The sequence below is a fragment of the Buteo buteo genome, chromosome 20 (assembly GCF_964188355.1).
Source record: "Buteo buteo chromosome 20, bButBut1.hap1.1, whole genome shotgun sequence".
Classification (NCBI taxonomy): Eukaryota; Metazoa; Chordata; class Aves; order Accipitriformes; family Accipitridae; genus Buteo; species Buteo buteo.
Genome location: NC_134190.1, coordinates 13638552 through 13656312, shown reverse-complemented (window position 1 = coordinate 13656312; position 17761 = coordinate 13638552). Strand labels below are relative to the sequence as shown.

The 17761-nt window shown below is 49.5% G+C and overlaps 1 protein-coding gene across 1 annotated transcript; it reads left to right on the top strand.

The window, feature by feature from the left end:
• Positions 1-12639: 12639 nt before the first annotated feature.
• On the top strand, positions 12640-17668 carry PSMG4 (proteasome assembly chaperone 4). Its single transcript, XM_075052044.1, has 3 exons — positions 12640-12897; positions 13051-13126; positions 17407-17668. The coding sequence occupies exons 1-3, from the start codon at positions 12676-12678 to the stop codon at positions 17526-17528; spliced, it is 420 nt and encodes a 139-aa protein (XP_074908145.1). The 5' UTR covers positions 12640-12675; the 3' UTR covers positions 17529-17668.
• The last annotated feature ends 93 nt before the right edge of the window (positions 17669-17761 follow it).

Sequence of the window (17761 nt, the reverse complement as noted above, 5' to 3'; positions counted from 1 at the left end):
GGGATGAAGAAAGGAAAGGGGCTGGAAAGGGCGGGGGGGGGGAGCAAGGGAGGGCTGAACATGTGCGCCCCGGAGATGCTTTCCCGCAGGGGAGGAGGAGGAGGAGGCCGGGGGGAGGAAGAGCACGGAAGGGCGGCACGCTCCGCGCCCGCTGCCCTTTGGTGCGGTCAGCGCGGCGTGTCGGTTCCGCACCGGTACCGCCCGTTTCGGACCGGTTTGGTTCAGTGGGGGCGGCGGTGGGAGGGGGCGGCTGCCCCGAGGGGCTGCCCGGAGCCCCGGCGAGCGCAGGCGGGCTCCCCGCAGGCAGCGCCGGGCGGTACCCCGCCAAACCCGGGTTTAGTGACCCGCTAGATGAAGGCGACAGCCGTTCTAGAGGTGCGGATCCAAGTTCGTCGCCGTTTCCAACCTGTATTTCTTCACTACACTCTTTCCTTTGTTCTGTCCATGTGCCGATCCCCCTAATCTTTCTTACCCCTTTTATGCGGATCGATAACCCCGCCTATGGATCACTCTAGATCTGATTTTACGTTCTTCCAAGGCGATCTGCGGAGCAACGCGGTTTCCTCTGATTGATATGCCAAAACATCCACACCTTTCTTTTGTTCGCCTTACGGGGAGAAGCATCCCAGCTCCAAAAGGGGATGCTAGAAAATACACTCTCAGGTTTGTCTCTTCCACAGTGATTTTGAGAAAAATAAATCTGATCACTTGCACTCCCTGTGTAAGCTGTTTTTACTGGTCTAAGCCAGGAGCAATTTAATTATTTGGTTGACTACACTTTGCAAACAATGTGTAGCTTTAATTCCAAGCGAACATTTTTTGTGGCATGTTAACTGCATAATCAACATCCACATCTATAATTACTTGTTTAAAAATAACTTGCGGATTAGCAACTCCAGTGGACCACTGACCGCTTCAGGTAACGATTCAAAGTGATGCCAGTCTTTCCCATGGCTGCGGTGGGTGTGCTCCTGAAAACACTGTCGCAGCAAAACTCGGTTACAGCAGAGCTGGTGCAAAATACAGGTACCGTGACTGCTCGCTACTATTATTTCCAAGTATTCTGCATACCGTGCACTGCACATTAGTAATTTACTAGAAGAAATATTGACATTTCAGCGCGAAAGGGAGTAGCTGGTTTCACACATCCTCCATACCTATGTTAAGCTCATTCCTAACAGGTTGAGGCTTCAAAGGAAGCCATTTTAAAATCCAATTCAAGGAAAACAGATTAACACCGGAGGAAAGAAACCCAGCCCAACTGCTTTATCTTAAAATAAATTAATTCACAATTTTGAAGGGGGTGGGTGGTCAAGTATATCTTCTGTAGAGAACTTGTTGAGACTGGAAGAAAAAAAAACAACTCGAAATGTTTATTTCGACAATAAATAGCTGCATTACTGAGGGATGAGGGAGGAAATCAAGGTCTAGCTTTTCTGCAGCCCCTAGACAAGCCCCTTTCGAGGCGAACAGCAGCCGTTCAGATCACTTCGGGAGACTTCAGACAAGGTCCAGCTTAATCCGAAGGTGAGCATTTGAAACGGAGAGTTTCCCAAAGGTTCAGCGTAGCTTATTGCGAATGGCTTGCAGGGAAACGAACCGTTCAGCTGTTAGGAGCCGGTCCCCCTCTCTCCCCTCTCTGTATTTGCCTCACATCGCTGTGTCTGTCCGCGCAGCCCCTGCCCAGCCCCGGGGCCGGCCCTGGCTGGATTCCTCCATCCCCAGTCTCCCCGGCAACCCCCCCCAGCCCCCCCGGCAGAAACGAGCTGCACAAAAAAGAAAGGAACAAAAAAAAAAAAAAAGCCTGCAACGTTTTCACTCGCCCGGCTGATTTCCCAGGGTGTAAAAGCAGCGCGGCCGGAGGAGCACAGAAATGCCGGCCCCCAAGGTTGTTACGCTGGGTGGAAGAGAGGAGGAATAACATGACCTCAGTCAAGAGTTTGGTGAAGGAAGCTCAGAGGAACTACCCGGTTTTACCAAAGGTATCCTCTCCCCACTGGCTTTCGTGGTTCCCATCCTCCCAGCTACAAGGTTGGGTGTGATCACGGTCAGAGCCTCCCTCTTAAGCTACTGAAGTGGTCGCTGATGAAAGTCCCAACGCCCTTGCAGGATGCAGAAGGCTGCAAAAGCCAGCAAACAAAAGCCCAAGGGAAGGACTCGGTCATTTTACTTTATAATGGGAAATGCGTGCATGCGTGTGATGTACTGCAGCACCGTTTGTGGGTCATTAGAAGGCTTTTCCTAAAGAGAAACTTGCTCTTTCTTTCAGAAAACATGCACCCATCCGGCGGCTCAGCATCTCATTTCATGGGTCATGTCCTTGTCTGAGGCTCCTCTCAGAAGGATGTGAATGATTTAAAGACCTTAAAGTTATGCCCAAACCCCCAGGAGTGGCACCTAAGCTTCACATGATTTGAAGGGTGGGATACTGCAGTATATAAAAATGAGAAAGAAGTTCGGACTCTCACAAGTCAAGGTCCTACGCCACAGACCAGGCTAGGCAGTAGATGACCTGCACCCAGGGTGGCTCATTAGCTCATTTAGGGCAACCCACCATTTTGCCCCTCAGAGTGCATCATTGTAACTTGGAGGAGGGCCAGGGAGGGGCAGGCTGGGAGGACCCTGGGTACATTTGGGAGGAATTCGGGGTGGTGCCCACAGAGAGGGAACGTTTTGTTTCTATGCAAATAAAACTTTTGTTGGAGATCTCCATTTCTGTGTGTCTTTGTGGTTTAGCACACCGGTTGCTTGCAGGTTATGCTAGTGGCTGGACCCACTTCTGCCAGCTGGTGGGAAAGGACAAGCAGCAGGACAAGGCTGGCAGCAGCCGTGGCTGTGTGCTGTGACCCTCGGTAGCCTTGCCCCCAACAACAGCCCTGGCTCTAACATGGCCTGGCTGCACAGCCTCAGCCCAGGCTCTCGAGAAAATTGCTAAGCTATGGGAAAGCCAGCAGTGCAGCACCACGCCCGATAAGAGAAGGTATAAATGCAGGGAGAGACAGGATTCTAGGAATACGATCATCAGTAGCTCAAGGACAGGGGAGAGCCAACACTGGCACGGAAAGCTGTGACATCCTAAAGGAAGATAACAGGGAGGCAGCAGAAAACTGCAGCAAGTCAACGCTGAGGACATGTTCGTGGGAGCAGCAAAGGCCAACCCTCCTCCCTCTGCCCACAGCTGCCCGGCCAGCACGGCAGTGGCTGTCTGCCCGTCGGTGTAACGCTGAAACCCAGAGCTCATCAAAGCCAAGCTGTCTTCAGGCCACAGTACCCAGGACTGATGGCAGCGTGTGCCCAATGAGACATGCCCAGGGTAGCCCAGGACTGGGCAGCGAGAGTGGCCACACCATCAGCGGTGGCCCCATACTAGCCCAGCTGCTAGCTGGGCTCTGGTCACCCAACAAGCCCCGGTGGCTGAGGCCCGGACCGTGGCCGTGCTGTATCTGCAGCCCCCATGCCCACCCGGACAGCACCCCAGCGGAGCAGGGGCACCCTCCGGTGCTGCCACTGCTGCCCCACGGCCCCCCCGGTGCTGCCCATCTTGGGGTGTCCCTGGCCTCAGCAGGGGTGAAGCCAGGGGCTGCCGGTGCAGCTATTTGGACTGCTACACATCCTCCCCACAACCGGTTTCAACCAAATCACGGGATTATTTTTTTCTCTTTTACTGCTGCTATACGCCACTGTTTCTATCAAATAGTTAAAAATATGTGGATGTTTCAGATTTCCTGAGAGCACTTGCCTGCTCACCAGTTACTCGTTATTAGACAAGCTAAGGATTGCTCTCATGACACAAAAGCTGGAGCAAGGCTGTCGGCCAGAACCCCGCTCGGCCCTCTCGGAAAGGAACCCCCCAGCCTCAGATTAAGGGCTCTCACTGCGGCACGTTGTCAGCAAAAAATTACAGCAGTAAGAAGTCCCAAAGGAGGCTCTGAGGCTCACACTGGCACCCCGCAACACCGTTCACGTGCATAGCACCATGGGTCGTGAACTCGGTGTCTGTCCGCCCCCCCCAAGCACATGCTGGATCTGTCACAGCATTTTCTTGTTTCATCTCATTCATACTAAGGCTTATGGGTATGCCCTTCTATAAGCAAATAATAATAATTCAAGCATCTAATAATGTCTCCAACCGTATTTAATAGATGAGAATATAAACCACAGAAGTGCAAAAGAGAGATGAAAAATGGTTCCCCTAATTGGGAAATTATTGAACGACGAGAAGTAAAGAGCAGGTAGGAGGCGAAGGGCAGTTTTCCCGCGATCGGGTGAGAGTGCTGATGAGAAATTGATCCGCTTTCTAATAAATCCGCTTGCCTGGCCACCAAACATGGCAAGATGCTGTACGGATGCTGGGGTCCCTAAACCAATGACAGGAAGGCATTTTGATTCCTGTGTGCTCCGCTCGCCAGGCATAAATATTAATAAGGCTCCAGCCTCAGTGCTGGTGCTGATGCAGCTGTTTCTACATTCATGTGGAACAAATTCAGTAAATGCAAAAGAGCAAGGCATGAAAGAAAATACTCACTTGCTCGTCTGAGTTATTCTTGAAATCTGGTCTTGGTCCTTTCTTTCCTAAGCAGGATTTTGTGTGTGTGTGTGTGTGTGTGTGTGTGTGAATGCGCGCGTGTTCAGGCTGAACTGAGATCGAGCAAATTTGCATCGTTTGAGGATCTGGTTGCAAATGGCAGTGTCAGAGGGTAAAACCACTGTTGGACCATCATCTGCGGCTGTCAGGTCAGAATCTGGAACCGCTGTATACAGAATCCACGTGCCTAGCAAACACTCCTTTTTTTTTTTTGCTTTGATCCTTCTTGGTTAAACATTATTTCTTTCCACGCCAAGGACTCATCCTTGAAACCCCGATAGCGACGCGCTGCCCTGCGTCCTTACCAAGTGGAGTCTACTGAATCCATTGCCTTGCTCGGCCAGCTAGGATTTGGTGCGTTAAGGAAGCAGGAGTCTTTGTAACCGGATTGAACAAAGCATTTTTTTCAAGGTCTTCTGCCACCACCCTGCTCTCTCCTCCCTGCAGTAATATTGCGGCTGGCAGCGCTGCTCGCTGCAAGGAAGAGCGTGCTTGTCAACTCGTTAACACTTTCTTTTTTTCCTTTGCAAAAGGCATGGTTGTGCAAATGAATTGTAAAGATCTTATCAGGCGGCTGCTTTGGCTGCTCTCAGGTGCCTCTGATACCCATCTTTCAGAAGAGTGGAAAGAAAATAAATACAATTTTGAAGGCTGAAAAAGAACATGGCCCCAGATCACTCATATGTATATTAAATCTCTGGCTTGCTGGGAAAGAAAATGACTGTTTGGAAGGCATTCCGTCTCCCCAGCATCAGTTGCCCTCCCGTGTTGGGCTGGAGGGAGCAGATGTGGATGCCAAGAGCTCGCAGTGAGAAAAGCGGGGTTTGGGGGAGCCCAGCAGGGCTCGGGTGTGCTGGCAGTACGGCGGCACAACCTCTCTCCTGACGGCAGGATTCACACAAAGGCTTTGATCCTCTGCTTTATTAAAGCTGGAAGCATCCTCCCCAAGCTAGAACCGGCAGCAGAGATGAAACCACTTGTTTCCAGCCCTTTCTTCCCCTCGTAGGTTAAGGAATCCCTGCCGCTGGGACTGCAGCGATGGGGAGAGGTGGCAGAAGCGGGGTGCGGTGACACAGGGATGCTGTGCTGGTGCTGGCCTTGTCACTCGGGGTGCGCAGGGTAGGTGGGTGGCAGGGGCCTGCAGGGGGGAGCGGGTCTGTGCTGGCAGAGCTGCACGGGTTTTACAGCCTGGAGCCTCCCCGTCTTGGCACGGGTGGGGGGGCAGGTACGCGAGCATGGCATCCAGCAGTAACTCAGGAGCCCGAACTGCAGCATTTTGGACAACGGCTGAGCGAAGTTCATCATTACAAGCTTTATCTCCAGCTCACAGGAGCCAGCAGGTGTTTTTTCAATTGATTTCTGTAAAGGCTGGCTCAGACCCTGAATCTATTAAAGAAAGGTATCACTCCCAAATGCAATGAATTCCTTTGTCCTTCTCTCTCTCCTATTTTCCCATTTATGGCACTCTACAGGATTTAGGGATCATTTTCACCTGATTTGTGTTTGCCTCACGAGAAACACACAACAAATATCCCTTTATAGGACTTCATGCATACACAAGCCTTTCATCCTGGGGAAGGCCACCATTCATCCCAGGACTCTAACAACAGCAGCAACAGCGCCTGGCACCAGCTTTTTCAAACACCAAGCAGAAAAGGGAGATGGTTTCTCACGCTTTCTGAGAGGCAGCAGGCAAGGATATTTTTCAGTTGCTGTTCAAGGGCAGGACGCAGACTTTTCAAAGACCCAGCTTAAGCCTGTTGGGACACTACTTTGACTTTGAAAATACAGTAGAAGAACTGATAAGGTTTTCCTAGGGTAGTATGTTCTGACAGCGTAAATATTCTGTTTGTTCTGTTGTCATGCAAATAGGCAACACACCCATCTTTGGATACTAGTGGTAAGTATTATTTTAAATTTTTTTAACTCTGGAGATTGGAGGCAGATCACTGAAGTGATGTTTATGAAAGTTATGTTCTGTGTAATCATCAATAACATCAGATACACTGATTAGGTGGCAGCAGTAGCTGCTTGACATACTTCTGCTAGGAAACCAAATACATCCCTGATCTAAATCATGCTGTTCAAGAGCTGTACTATGAACTTGGAGAGCCTGGCCTGGACAGCCATATCCTTAATGGATCAGGCAATGTTGGGGTGCTCTCTGGTAATGTACAGGTACTAAGCTACTGTCTGGGATATTTACTCTTTCTGCTAAACCACTATATTCAACAGAGCAGGAAGGAAAAGCCAAGAGAAAAGACTGGCTTGAGCTAAGCCCCCTCTGAGCGAAGACTCGAGGGCTGCTAAGGGACAATGCCAGGCCTGTTAGCTTCGCTCCTTGTCCAGGGAGGAGGAAGCAAAATAATCAAAGCTGATTTTGTCCAGCTAGTTTTGCTTGCAAATGGAAAAATTGAAAGGCCATGGCATTACTTTAAAAAGTAATGAAAGAGAGCGGCTGTTTGGACAACCAGACTGAGAGGCAGGCACTTGCTGGCATGCTTGAGAAAGGGAGAAGCTGTGTGCAGGCATGACCAGTCCGACCTGCAGACTAAGGGACTCTGTAACAGACAATATATTAAGTCCAAGTCCTGGTCTAAGGAGGCAAAGAAGATTCATGTAAATTCTGGCATCAGCAAAGGGAAAGTACCTGTCTGGATGGGGAAGAGACCAGAAGTGCAGCAGGTCCCATAACCATGACAATAGCAAACCGTCTTTCAAAAAAAGGAATTTCATTCCCCTCCCAGAGCAACCTGAATCTTGGTCAAACCTTTGTTTACATGGCTGCCAGCACTGCATGTTGAATCAGTGATTTCCATGGCTAAGAACATAACTCTTTGGAACCTGAGCAGACGAGTCAGCCCTCAAGTCAGAATCAGACTGGCATCCACGCTGGTTCAAGCACACGACATACCCTGAGCGTGTTACGTACCCCAGCCTTGTGTCCCGCTAGGTGACCCAAGGATGGAAAAATAGCAGGATCTGTCAGGTGTGTTGTATATCATGTGGGATCTAGGCACTGAATTGAGCAATAGAAGGGAAAACATTTTTTCAATACTATCTCATTTTTTTTCTTGCCTTCTCAGCCTTTCAGAAGCTCAGTTCCATTAGGCTTTCACGCCTGTTCCCTTCCCTGTCAGGTCACAGGTACGGAATAGCCCATTGTACCTGCAGATCTCCCTACAGCTGCTGGCTTTTCTGCACCAGAGTCAGTGTTTGTAAGCTGCTTTGGGATTCTCCACCGCGAAGCGGTTTATCTGCATATAAAATATGATTACCCGTCGACTGCGTAAACCTCTTCTTGTCCCTGAGGGGAGCGATGAGTCACTCCATGTTAGTGCCTCCTGTCCAGCAGCTATGAACCCACATGTCTCAAATGCTCTGATAGATCTAAGACAAGTTCCTCCAATGACTCATGTAACAATAAAAGAAAAATAGCTCATTTGATAACAGCAGAAATTTAGCGTGGGCTCACAAAGGTCCTTACAAGGTGTGTGTTACACAGAGTTTCATTCAGCTGCAGGGACATAGGTAAGGGTTATTGTACTCTTCCAGTCTGCAGAGGAGTGAAATAAAGCAGAGTAGAAGGGATTTGCACAAAGTCACCGTGCCAGTTGGGCACAAAACTTAACAGCCCCGATTTCTAGTCCAACACACTGTGCAGTGGATCACGACAAGCTGCCCATCGGAGAATCACCGTGCCATGTGCATGCCTGGCCTCATCCCACCTGGGCAGGGAAACCCCACAAAAAAGAAGAGGGTTTTCCTCAAGGGAAAAAGACCGTACCTTAAGTCTTTTGGAAATCAGGAACTGGATTTCCTCAGAGCAATGCCTGCCTTGGTACCAAAAGATGTATTGAGGGAACTGGCACTGCGGAGTTACTACAGCAGTTCTGCTAACACTGTCATGGCAGCTATTGGAGATGTGGAATTGCTTACGCATCTACATTTTGCATTTGCTTATGGATGCTTTTTCAGACATGGGCTGGGTTTTTGGGGGTGGTGGTGGTGGTGGTGCTGGCCTTGATATGGCTTTGGATCATGAGATTCATAGCATGAATTTGGTGCAGTCCCCTTGTAGATTTCTTAAACTGTGATTTTCATACAAGTTCACCAGTCTGATTCCCCCATTTTCTGCAACTCTTTCAAAAGTTCCAGCCTGGATTCTCTTCCTGTCTGTTTTCTGGGACCATAAGTCAGGCTGATCAACACTTGACAAAGTGTTTTGAGCTGCCCTCAGGTTAAGAGAGCACTGGCCATGGTTAGAGGTTTCAGGAGCAGTTTCCTATCACAGCTAAACAAACATTCCCATCCCAGGAATAGTTTTTGACCAGTTTGGTTCCCCAAACTGACCCATCGTCATATCAGATGAGCACTAGAAAGCAGGACTGGGGCAGCCTCAGCTAAAATTGGTTTAGATGGCCACAGAATTGCAGTCATGGTGACTGTACAGTGTAAGCAGAGACACTTCTCCCGTCCTTGCTTGCCCATGCTTGCCTGATGCTGCCCTCCATGGTGCCAGCACAAGTATTGGAGCAGTAGCACAGCAAGCTGGATCAGAGGACTGATCCAGCTGAGAAAAATGATCCAACGATGACAAAAAAAGGAAGTATTTTTTCAGCTCCTTGAGTGCCCTGATGGCATAGAGAGAGAAAACGACCCCTTCAGCCACCAGTGCCACTGAGGGAAGTTTACATACGATGAGTCTCCAAGCCTCAACACAAAGCGGGCCCGCAAAAGTCTGGGACTGCAGCACAGCTACTGTTGCAGCAGCCTGGTATCACAAAGCCTCACTGCAGCGGCTGGGAGGCTTCATTTGGCTCTTTTAAGCAGTCATTTACTCCTCTGCAAAAGGACGACAAATCAAGAAAACTGGCATGTCCTGAGGCATCAACAGAGGGTTCACTGACACACACTAATGGTCAACTGCTTTCTCACCCATCAAATTCACACTCTGTTCATGCAGGAGCAAAAGCGCAGAATGCATTTTGGAATTGGAAAACATTTGCTTCTCTCTGTGACATCCCAGTTCATAATTATGTGCTTTACATCTTAACTCCTCTTAACTCCTCAGTTACCAGGAAGCAGAATTACTCCTGGCTTAAAACTGTACTGGAGGGGAGAGAATGGGAGGTAAAAATCAGGGTTTAGGATCTAGTAACTCTTGTGAGCAACCTAACTTCTGGAGAACAAGGAGCATAGAAGTACATACCTTTAAGCCGTATCTCTTGGGGCTTGGATCTCACCTGAGCAGCAATATATATATATATGTGCACCCTATACACACGCAGTGCTTTTTGCTATGGTATCTTTGCTTTATCATTAGTTTGCTATCCGGTGTCTCACTGCGGTTTATGCTCATTCTAGCCTTGTACCTGACAAATAAGACAGACTAATGGGTGCTGTTTTCACGGCCACAGAAAAAAAGATGAGCTCGTGAAAGGAAACGCAGGAGGGTCCATATGCTGCTGGAGCGCTTTCCCCTCCCATTTTGCAGGGGCTCTGATAGCCTTGCAGTGCTGTAATTAGGAAATTCATTTCACACTTGATGGTCTGGTTCTGCACAGCTCCACTCACTCTTCACACCTGCATTGCAAATAAAAATGCTTACCCAGCATTTTTCTTGCTAGGTGAATGTTTTTCCTCTTCTGAGCTTAAACAAGGATTTAGCATGATCTGCAGATGGCAGCTGCATTTCACAGAGAAGAGTTAAATACGTAGAACTGCTTATGTGCAAGGAACTCTCTGACTTACCTTCAAAGGTCTGCAGGGCTTAGGATCCCAAGGAAAGTTACAAGCACTTTGGAGAAGACTCCAGATGAGAAAATGAACAGGTCAGAGCATGATGAAATAGGGCCAGTTCCCCTAGCGAGGAGCAAACCTGTAGACAGCCTCGGAAGCAACAAAAGAAACTTGCACTTGGTGTGGTTAAGACCAGGGAAGAAAATGGGAGACTCTTGCCTCGATCCAGCAGATCACCTAAGCATACGCTCAGCATGCAAGGAGGCCCAAAATCCTACTTGGTGGGAAGAGACATGCTGGGCTGGAACTTTGTTAGAGCAGATCCTTCACTGGGACTCCGCTGCAGAAGCCAACTCTGTCCCAGCATAGCAGAGAAACTGGCTCTGAACACTTGAAGAAGGATTTGCCTACATGAATAAATCTGTCTGCAAAGCTGTGTAAACTCCCTTGGAGTCAATGGAAATCAGTCAGGAGGGGATGCTTCTCACTCAAAAGAGAGATCTAAAGCAACTCAGATGAACTGTGCCCTAAAATTGCCTGCTTCTCTCCCCTGATCAAGCCAGCCTGGGGCAAACCACCTCCATCACCTGCAGGTGTCTAATCACAGAATCTCACCACCACCTGTGTGGCTCCTGGCAGATATTTTATGAGGTGCCTAGATTTTCCTTCCTGCAGTGTTCCTGGTCTGTGATAGTTTTTGCTGGTTTAGCAGCTGGCAGCCTTAGCCCCCTCCCCAGTGAGCACTAAGCAAACCCACAGCCACAACAAGCAGAGACCAACGTGGTGCGGAGGGAAGCGTTTGGTGCGTGCAGCCAGCGCTGACCCCCTTCCAAGGTGGCTTTTGTCACCTATTTGCCTGCCTGAGCTCTGCAGTTGCCACAGGCTAAGTGTCAGTTTGCAATAGGCTGTTGGGACAGGGAGAGGCTGATTTTCAAGCCCCAGCCTCTGCACATACACACCTTGCAGGAGGCCAACCCACGAGGAGGCAAAGGGTTGGGACCGGCTACGGAGTGGGGGAAATGGGGGAGAGCTGGGGACCAGCACAAGCCTGATGCTGCAGCAGCGAGGCGGCGGACAGGCATAGCCGGAGTCTGCCACCATACATCCCATAATGCTTTGTGCGAGCAGCAAGTGACAAATGTAGGGCAGAGGAGGTGGCCTGCGTTCCCCCCGCTTCTGCCCGAGCTGATCCTGTGCCATGGGATGTCGGGGTATGGCAGCTGAGCCGGGCTTAGCTGCCTCCCGGGATTTAGTGTCGATGCGGCAGCACGGGCATAAATTAGCGGGGCTGAGGATTTTGTCTTTTGGCAGATGCTGGAAGAACCGGAGTGGCTTAGGGAAGAAAAGTGATGAATAGTTCCTTTTTTCCCTCCGTATCTTCAGTGTGAAAATGAAATTTAAGAATTTGGAAATGGAAAATTTGATTTCTAGAAGTATGTATGAAATTGGAGGCAGACAAAATACTGATTAAAAAGCCAATCTGTATCATTAACTGGCTCGTTCTTTAGGCAGAGATGAGCACCCTGCCCGTGGTGTGAAGACAAACGTTTCCGGTTGTAAAGGGGCCACGGCCATCAGTGGGCTGCTTATATTCTTATCAGTGACAGACGGCACAGTTAAGGAAAATCCTTTCCAGTAATGACCAGCTTAGCTGTGCTCTGGTGAAAGTGCGGTGGGCACAAAATCCATACCCAAAGTAGGGCCTTTAGTTATTTACGGTTCCACATTCTCCGGAGCTCTGCAAACCCCGACTCTCGCTTTGCAGATCCCCCGTAAGGCTGAGAACCCCCAGAGCCGAATGAAGCCGATGCCGCCGTGACCTTCCCCTTCCCCGGGTTTTTTTTCCGAGGCTGCACAGCATCACGCCAACCCTTTAATCCGAAACCCCGGGGCTCCTCCCGGGTGACCCACCGGCCGCGCGGTTCACTCGCCATCCGCAGCGGTTCACTTGCCACCTAGCGGGGTTTCTCCATCCCTGCCGCTGCCTCCGCCCTTAATCCCGGTCCCCTGCGGAGGGGGCAGCGGGTGTCCGCGGGGAAGGGGGGGGGGGAACCGTGCACCGCCCGGGGTGCGAGCCGGTGCACGGAGGGCGTGGGTGGGCGGCGGGGGCTGCGTGTGTGCCCCGGGGAGAGGGGGAACCGTCCGTGTGCTCCCGCGGGGTTACGCGCGGAGAACGGGTGCACCCACCCGGGGAGCGGCGGCTGCGCAGGGGCGGCACCGCCGGGGGCGGGGCGGGGCGGGGCAGGGCGGGGCGGGGCGGAGCCCCGCCTCCCCGGGCAGCGGGGGCGGTCCGCCGGTTCGGGGCCTTGCTCGCCGAGGCCTGCGCCGCGCCCGGGGGAGAAGGAGCGATGGAGGCGGCGGGCGGCGGGGGAGCGGCGGCGGCGGCGGCGGGAGGAGGAGGAGGAGGAGGAGGAGGCGGCGGCGGCGGCATCGCCCTGCACGACTTCAGCGGGCGGCTGGGCGAGCAGCGGGTGCACTTCCACGCCATGCGGCTGCGGGATTCGCTTTTCCTCTGGGTGGGCGCCGCGCCCGCCCTCGCCAGCCTGGCCGTCGCCATGTGCAGCCCCCGTGTGAGTGTCCCGTCCGTCCCGAGCCCCCGCCGCTGCCCGGAGGCCCTGCGGCGGGCCGGCCGGCCGGGCGGTGGGGGGCCCCGCCGCCGCCGCCGCCTGTGCCCCGGTTCTCCCGGTGAGTAAGCGGCGCCCTGTGCTGTGCTCCGCTTGCAGGACAGCGTCCCGGTGGCCGCCTCGCTCCTGGGGGATCCCTCGGACACCGCCTCCGCCTGCCTGGCCCGGCGCTTGGGTAGGTGCGGGGCGCGGCGGCGGCGGCGCGGTCCCGCCGGGGCTCGGGGAGGCGGATCCGGGGCGGGCGGACGCGGGCGGGAGGTTGGCTTCCGTGGGCGCGGGGAGGACACGCGGGTCCGGCCCGGGCCTTCCAGCGACCTCCTCTCTCTAACGCCGTCACGCTGCCGTGCCGTGGGGTGGCGTTTTGCCCGAAGATGAAGCCGGCCGTCACGGCACCTCGCAGCTTTTAGCCCCCCAGGTTCTGAGATGTTCTGGCCTGGAAGGTCCCGGATCATCTCACAGTGCCAGGGTTTGACCCGAGTGTCCCTGCAGCGTGTTCCTGTATCTCTAAAAAACCAAACGCATCCTAGCACCCTCACATCTCTGACACTCACGCTGGCTACCTGTCATCACCTACCGGTAACTGATGCAGCTCCAACTGGCGAACTGCTGAAGCGCTTCTTAGCAGGTTTTAAGTGCAAGATGCTGCGCTGCTCAATCTCATCTTACTCTTGTTGTTGCAGTTGGAAAGGCCACGTAATTCTTCTTAATGATCTGTGTGCTGATCTTCGTTACGGGCAACGTGTCCCGAGTTTGTATTGTCAGGCAGTTTCACGAGTCTACACCTACTTCTTCTCTGTGACCACTAATGCATACATAAAAAAGGGTTGCTCACAAGACTGGTCTTTGAAAAACAGTACTGGCATCCTTTCCTCTTCCTGATAACTTATCTTTTAATAACCACTGTTGTAGTCTCCCCTGGTGGCAGCTCTTTCTCTGCACACTGGGTTCAATCATTTCCACTTTAAGTAATAGTTCTGTGGGGTACTGTATAACACGATTTCTTTATGTCTAATCAGTGCATTATCCTCAAGATGTCAGTTAGTAAAAATGTAGTCAGAGAGGGTTTACTTTGGATAAAGTGTAACAGTTTACTCCACTTTCCCTTGGGTCTCCTCATTACTCATTTCTTCAGCATCTTGCTCTAAGTTTCTGTGTAACATTGGAGTTCAGCTAGCAGCAGTAAGTTGTCTCGGTGATTCCCACCCTCTCCTGTCTTTTTTTTTAGTAGATGTGCTTGCTATCTTCACTCTTAAAAGTTTTATTAGAGACTTCATAGCTAGAGGTGGTAGTAACTTGCCATTTCTTGTATTAGTTCTTTCAGTGTTCTAGGACAGAGGCTGATGAGGTTACCTGATTTTTCTCCCAGTAAGTGGTCTCAGTTTTGCTGCCCCCCCCCCTTTTTTTTTAAGGTCTGTCTTATTTACATTGCTAATTTCATATACTGTGTGACTGAGAGCTGATACTGTTGCTTGGTACTGGGATATTGGTTACTCTTTATCCTCGGAGCATAATGCATCTTCCTATTTACTTTTTGTTTGTGTGCTGTAAGTGTTTTTCATTATTTTGTATTAAGCTTTCTGTGCCAGCTGCGGCCCAGCTAGGCTTTTGGTCAATGTTGCACTGTATCCGTGCCATCTACCCTCTGGGTTGCAGATGTCCTTGCTAGTCAGCCCCTTTTATATTCTATATAGATACTATTCTTACGCCTGCTGTCCTGCTTAAGGTATACTGCATTGAGGAAGGCCTGTAGACCTTTTTCACCTTTGGTTGGAAGCAGAAAGTCAATCATACCCTTCTGGCTTTGAATAATTATGTGCTTCCTCTTCACCCGAGCATAACTGACTTTTGAGAAAAGGAATACATCTTCATTCTGAAATCCTACACCTTAGTATTTAGGCTTGCTTTTGTCAATCCAGCAATTTAAGTCAGCTTGTGGTCACTTAGTCCAAAATTGTTTATTCTCCCGAAACCAGTGGATCTGCAAGATGATCATTAAGCATCTCTGTATCTTCTTTGTTTCACAAAGTGCTCGGTAAGGAAATGTGTTCTGCCTTGACTAGAAATACCAAGCTTTGCTGTTATTGGTGTTTAGTTTTCTTCTGGGAAATTAAATCCTTGTTATTCCCACAAATGCTGTAATAACAGAGATGCTATTCATAGCCGAGTCTGACTTGTAGCCTTTTTAACCATCCTGCCATGTGGTAATCTTCAGGCAGGCATTATCTTCCCCCCCGCCCCCCAGTTTTTCTATGCTGTTTCTGTTCTGGTCTTTGCAGGCACTAACTTATGTAGCATATGATGCCTTTTGAACATAAGTATTTTTATTTCTTATACTTCCCAATCCCATTCCATCACCTGCCATTTGTTCCTGCAATGTCAGGTTCCCTGCCCTGGAGCAGGAGTTTCAGCGCTGCCTCAACCTCTTCTTTCGAGTTTTTCCCAGCTGGGTGCAGTACCCCTCTACCACCTCTTTTTCAGCACAAATGGTCTACAAACTGACGCCTAACACTTGTTCTCTCTATTCTCCTGCTCCCACCGGGCTCCTCTGCAAGCTTAGATTTGGGCCTTGGCCCTGTCCGTGATTTTGTAGGAGCAGGTCTGTGCTGCCATGCTGCCTCTCGGCATTCAGCCCGTCCCGGACGACAGGCTGCCGAGGGAGCTTTTCCCCGGCTTTGAGGGATGAGTAGCCAGGCTGCATGGGAAGCAGTCTCGCTGGAGGGTTTTTAGGTAAGCCCTGCCTTCCGTGGTTTTCTGCTTTACGCCGAAGTTGCAGGTGGTCTTCCACGGAGGCGTAAGGTCTTCCCTCTTCTGCCCTTCCCACAAGAGTCCACGTGTCCAAATGAATCCGCAGGGAAGTGGGGACAGAAAAGGTCCCGCTGCCGCTTAGAGCCGGGGCACGGCGCTGGGAGCAGAGCTCCTCAGCCCAGGCAGCCTCAAGGGATTCGCAAGGAACTGGAACAGCATCCCAGAGACTCAATCGGATCTTACACAAACATAATTAAGAAGCTGCATTTTGACACTGCAGCTTACGATATAGCTTCGTTAGCTAGGATAATGGTATTAATTAGTTCAGAATTAGTGTTGCATTCATTTAGGGCATGATGATGAAGCACTAGTGCTTACAAAACATGCTGCTTTATACCACAAAATCTGGTGCCAAGCGCTAATTTTTGCAATCAGAGCGACATGCTGCATTATATCAGCACTTTGTAGTGCCAAGAAAAGGCAAATGAGTCCTTGCATTTCAGAAGCAGCTCTGCTTACTGAGCCAGGAAGCTGGTAACCTTTTAGAATGGAAAATAATAAAAAATTGATTTGCATAATGAAAATGCCTCAAAGGAGTTGTTTAACTACATTCTATATGTATATATAGGTTTCCTGTAGTTAACTTTCCCATTTAGAAAGGACTGAGATATTAGGAGTTCTGGTATCTTTATTTTCAATTTTTCAAATTCAGATGATAGTTTTGAATATTCAGCAGAACAGTCTAATTTGTCCCTGGGATTGTCAGCTCCCAGCTCATTCCCTGCCAAGAATATCTCATGACCCAAATACAATTTTTTGTCTTCTATTTTACACAATTTAAATTTAGTGCCTATTTTTCCTCTATGGTGCTTACATTCTTCACAAAGTTTAGCTTTAGCAATGTATAAAGTTACAAATTTGCTATATTACTATGGTAAAAATCTAAGTAGGATTCCACTTTATTTATAAAACACTTCTTGGTGTTATCTGTTCTACTCTGATAATTAAGTATTCCTGCCCCAGTGGACATTATTTTTGTTACTGTTAATTAGCTCTGTCATGGAAGACAGCTCTTAATTTTACAGCACCTCTCTCTAGGTATTTGTCATTACAGTAGCCTGGAACTTGTGCTTGGCTTCCTCGCGTTCAACCCTGGCTCTCCAGCCTCTTGGGAGTGTTCATGGACACCATATAAATAAGACTGGTGCACACTTTTGGGGGCCTTTTTAGGGGTTCATAATAAAACAGAACTTTGTTAATTGGGGCCTAATCACTTTCTTGTGTGCTTTCCCTCTGTAAGTGTTTTTTACCGCATAGACTCACCAACTCATAAACTAGATTTCAGTGTGAAGAGTCCAGTATAGACTATGGTTTCACTTAAACTGTGCTGTATTCAAGTAGCATCCGGAATCCACTAAAAGCACTGCGAGGCTTTCCAGTGACTAAGGGCTTTTTGTATGAGGTGAAAAACTAGTTGATAGTCACTAGGCTTATACTACCCATTTCAATGACCTGTATACTTTTGCCCAATGCGCCAACGCTCAGGTACTTGTTCTGCTATTCCTTTATAACTGGGTCCAGCATGGCAGGAGTGGAGAACGATGTCTTAGAAGTTTGCATGATACGGCTTGTTAAAAGGCTTGCTTGAACACCATCATCACTTTTATACAAGAGCAAACTATTGGCTGACTATTCTGTTTTGTGTTTTAGCCAGCAAGACCAAAAAACAGATATTTGTCAGCTACAATCTTCAAAACACAGACAGCAATTTCACCTTACTCATAGAAAACAGGATCAAAGAAGAAATGATGGCTTTTCCAGAGAAGTTCTGATTTTGCATCATTGTAAAATAACCTGAAGTTTTTGTTTTAGAAAAACTGATTGCAATTTTCACACTGACATTAAGTTAGTAATTTGTTTTGTATTGTTTTGATTGAATCTGCAGTTGTTATTAAATATAGATTGACCTAAATAGAGTTGGACCTGGGATTTATTTTTTTCAAATTTGCTAGCCTGTTAAGTAGTGGATAGGCGAGTAGAGTAGAAAATATACTGCAATGTACAA